The sequence below is a fragment of the Sinocyclocheilus anshuiensis genome, unplaced genomic scaffold, assembly GCF_001515605.1.
Source record: "Sinocyclocheilus anshuiensis isolate Anshui unplaced genomic scaffold, SAMN03320099.WGS_v1.1 C32210151, whole genome shotgun sequence".
In the NCBI taxonomy this organism is placed as follows: Eukaryota; Metazoa; Chordata; class Actinopteri; order Cypriniformes; family Cyprinidae; genus Sinocyclocheilus; species Sinocyclocheilus anshuiensis.
This window is the reverse complement of record NW_015612874.1, coordinates 1-774: the sequence shown is the minus strand read 5'-3', so window position 1 is coordinate 774 and position 774 is coordinate 1. Positions and strand designations below refer to the sequence as shown.

The following is a 774-nucleotide window of genomic DNA, read 5'->3' as shown; positions in this document are numbered from 1 at the left end:
CTTCTTCAAGGTGGAGACAGAAAGCAAGTTCTCCTTTATGACCTGTCCGTTCATTCTTAACGCTGTGACTAAGAATCTAGGCCTGTACTACGACAACCGGATCCGGATGTACAGCGAGCGCAGGATTACTGCCCTCTACAGTTTGGTGCAGGGACAACAGCTGAACCCTTACCTGCGACTCAAAGTGCGCAGAGACCACATCATAGATGATGCACTTGTCAGGGTAGGTCCTGAAGAGCTTGCAAAGATGTTTCATAGACATATATCTGAATGATTTCTTGTGTATTAGTTATCATTTTTGAAGATCATTTGTGGGTATAAAATGAATGTGTGATTGGTTTTAGTTGGAGATGATTGCCATGGAAAACCCAGCAGACCTGAAGAAACAGCTGTATGTGGAGTTTGAGGGTGAGCAAGGAGTAGATGAAGGAGGAGTATCCAAAGAGTTCTTTCAACTGGTCGTAGAGGAGATCTTTAACCGAGATATAGGTAATTATCATTAATTATTCCTGCTTGATTTATTCAGTATACCTTTTGGCTTTCATTTAAGCATCCTAACACAAAGTTTAATCATTTAAAATTATATTCATTGATACTGGAATGGCTAATGCACTATTTGTAGGCGCTAGCATGCTTAATGTTCCTCTCAGAGCTTGTTTTATTGATATTGATGATCTTATTGATTCAGTGAGTGTGAGATGAGGATCTGTTGTGCATTCTTGTCTTACACTTTCTCTTTCTGTTTCACCCACAGGCATGTTTACCTATGATGAA

At 39.9% G+C, this 774-nt stretch overlaps 1 protein-coding gene across 1 annotated transcript; it reads left to right on the top strand.

Annotated features, from left to right (window-relative positions):
- Positions 1 to 6: 6 nt before the first annotated feature.
- On the top strand, positions 7 to 771 carry LOC107682446 (ubiquitin-protein ligase E3A-like; the record flags this gene model as incomplete). The annotated part of the gene is made up of 3 exons (XM_016478683.1): positions 7 to 223; positions 345 to 489; positions 755 to 771. Coding segments are annotated over exons 1-3 (348 nt in total), but the record flags the coding sequence as incomplete, so codon positions are not given.
- Positions 772 to 774: the final 3 nt, after the last annotated feature.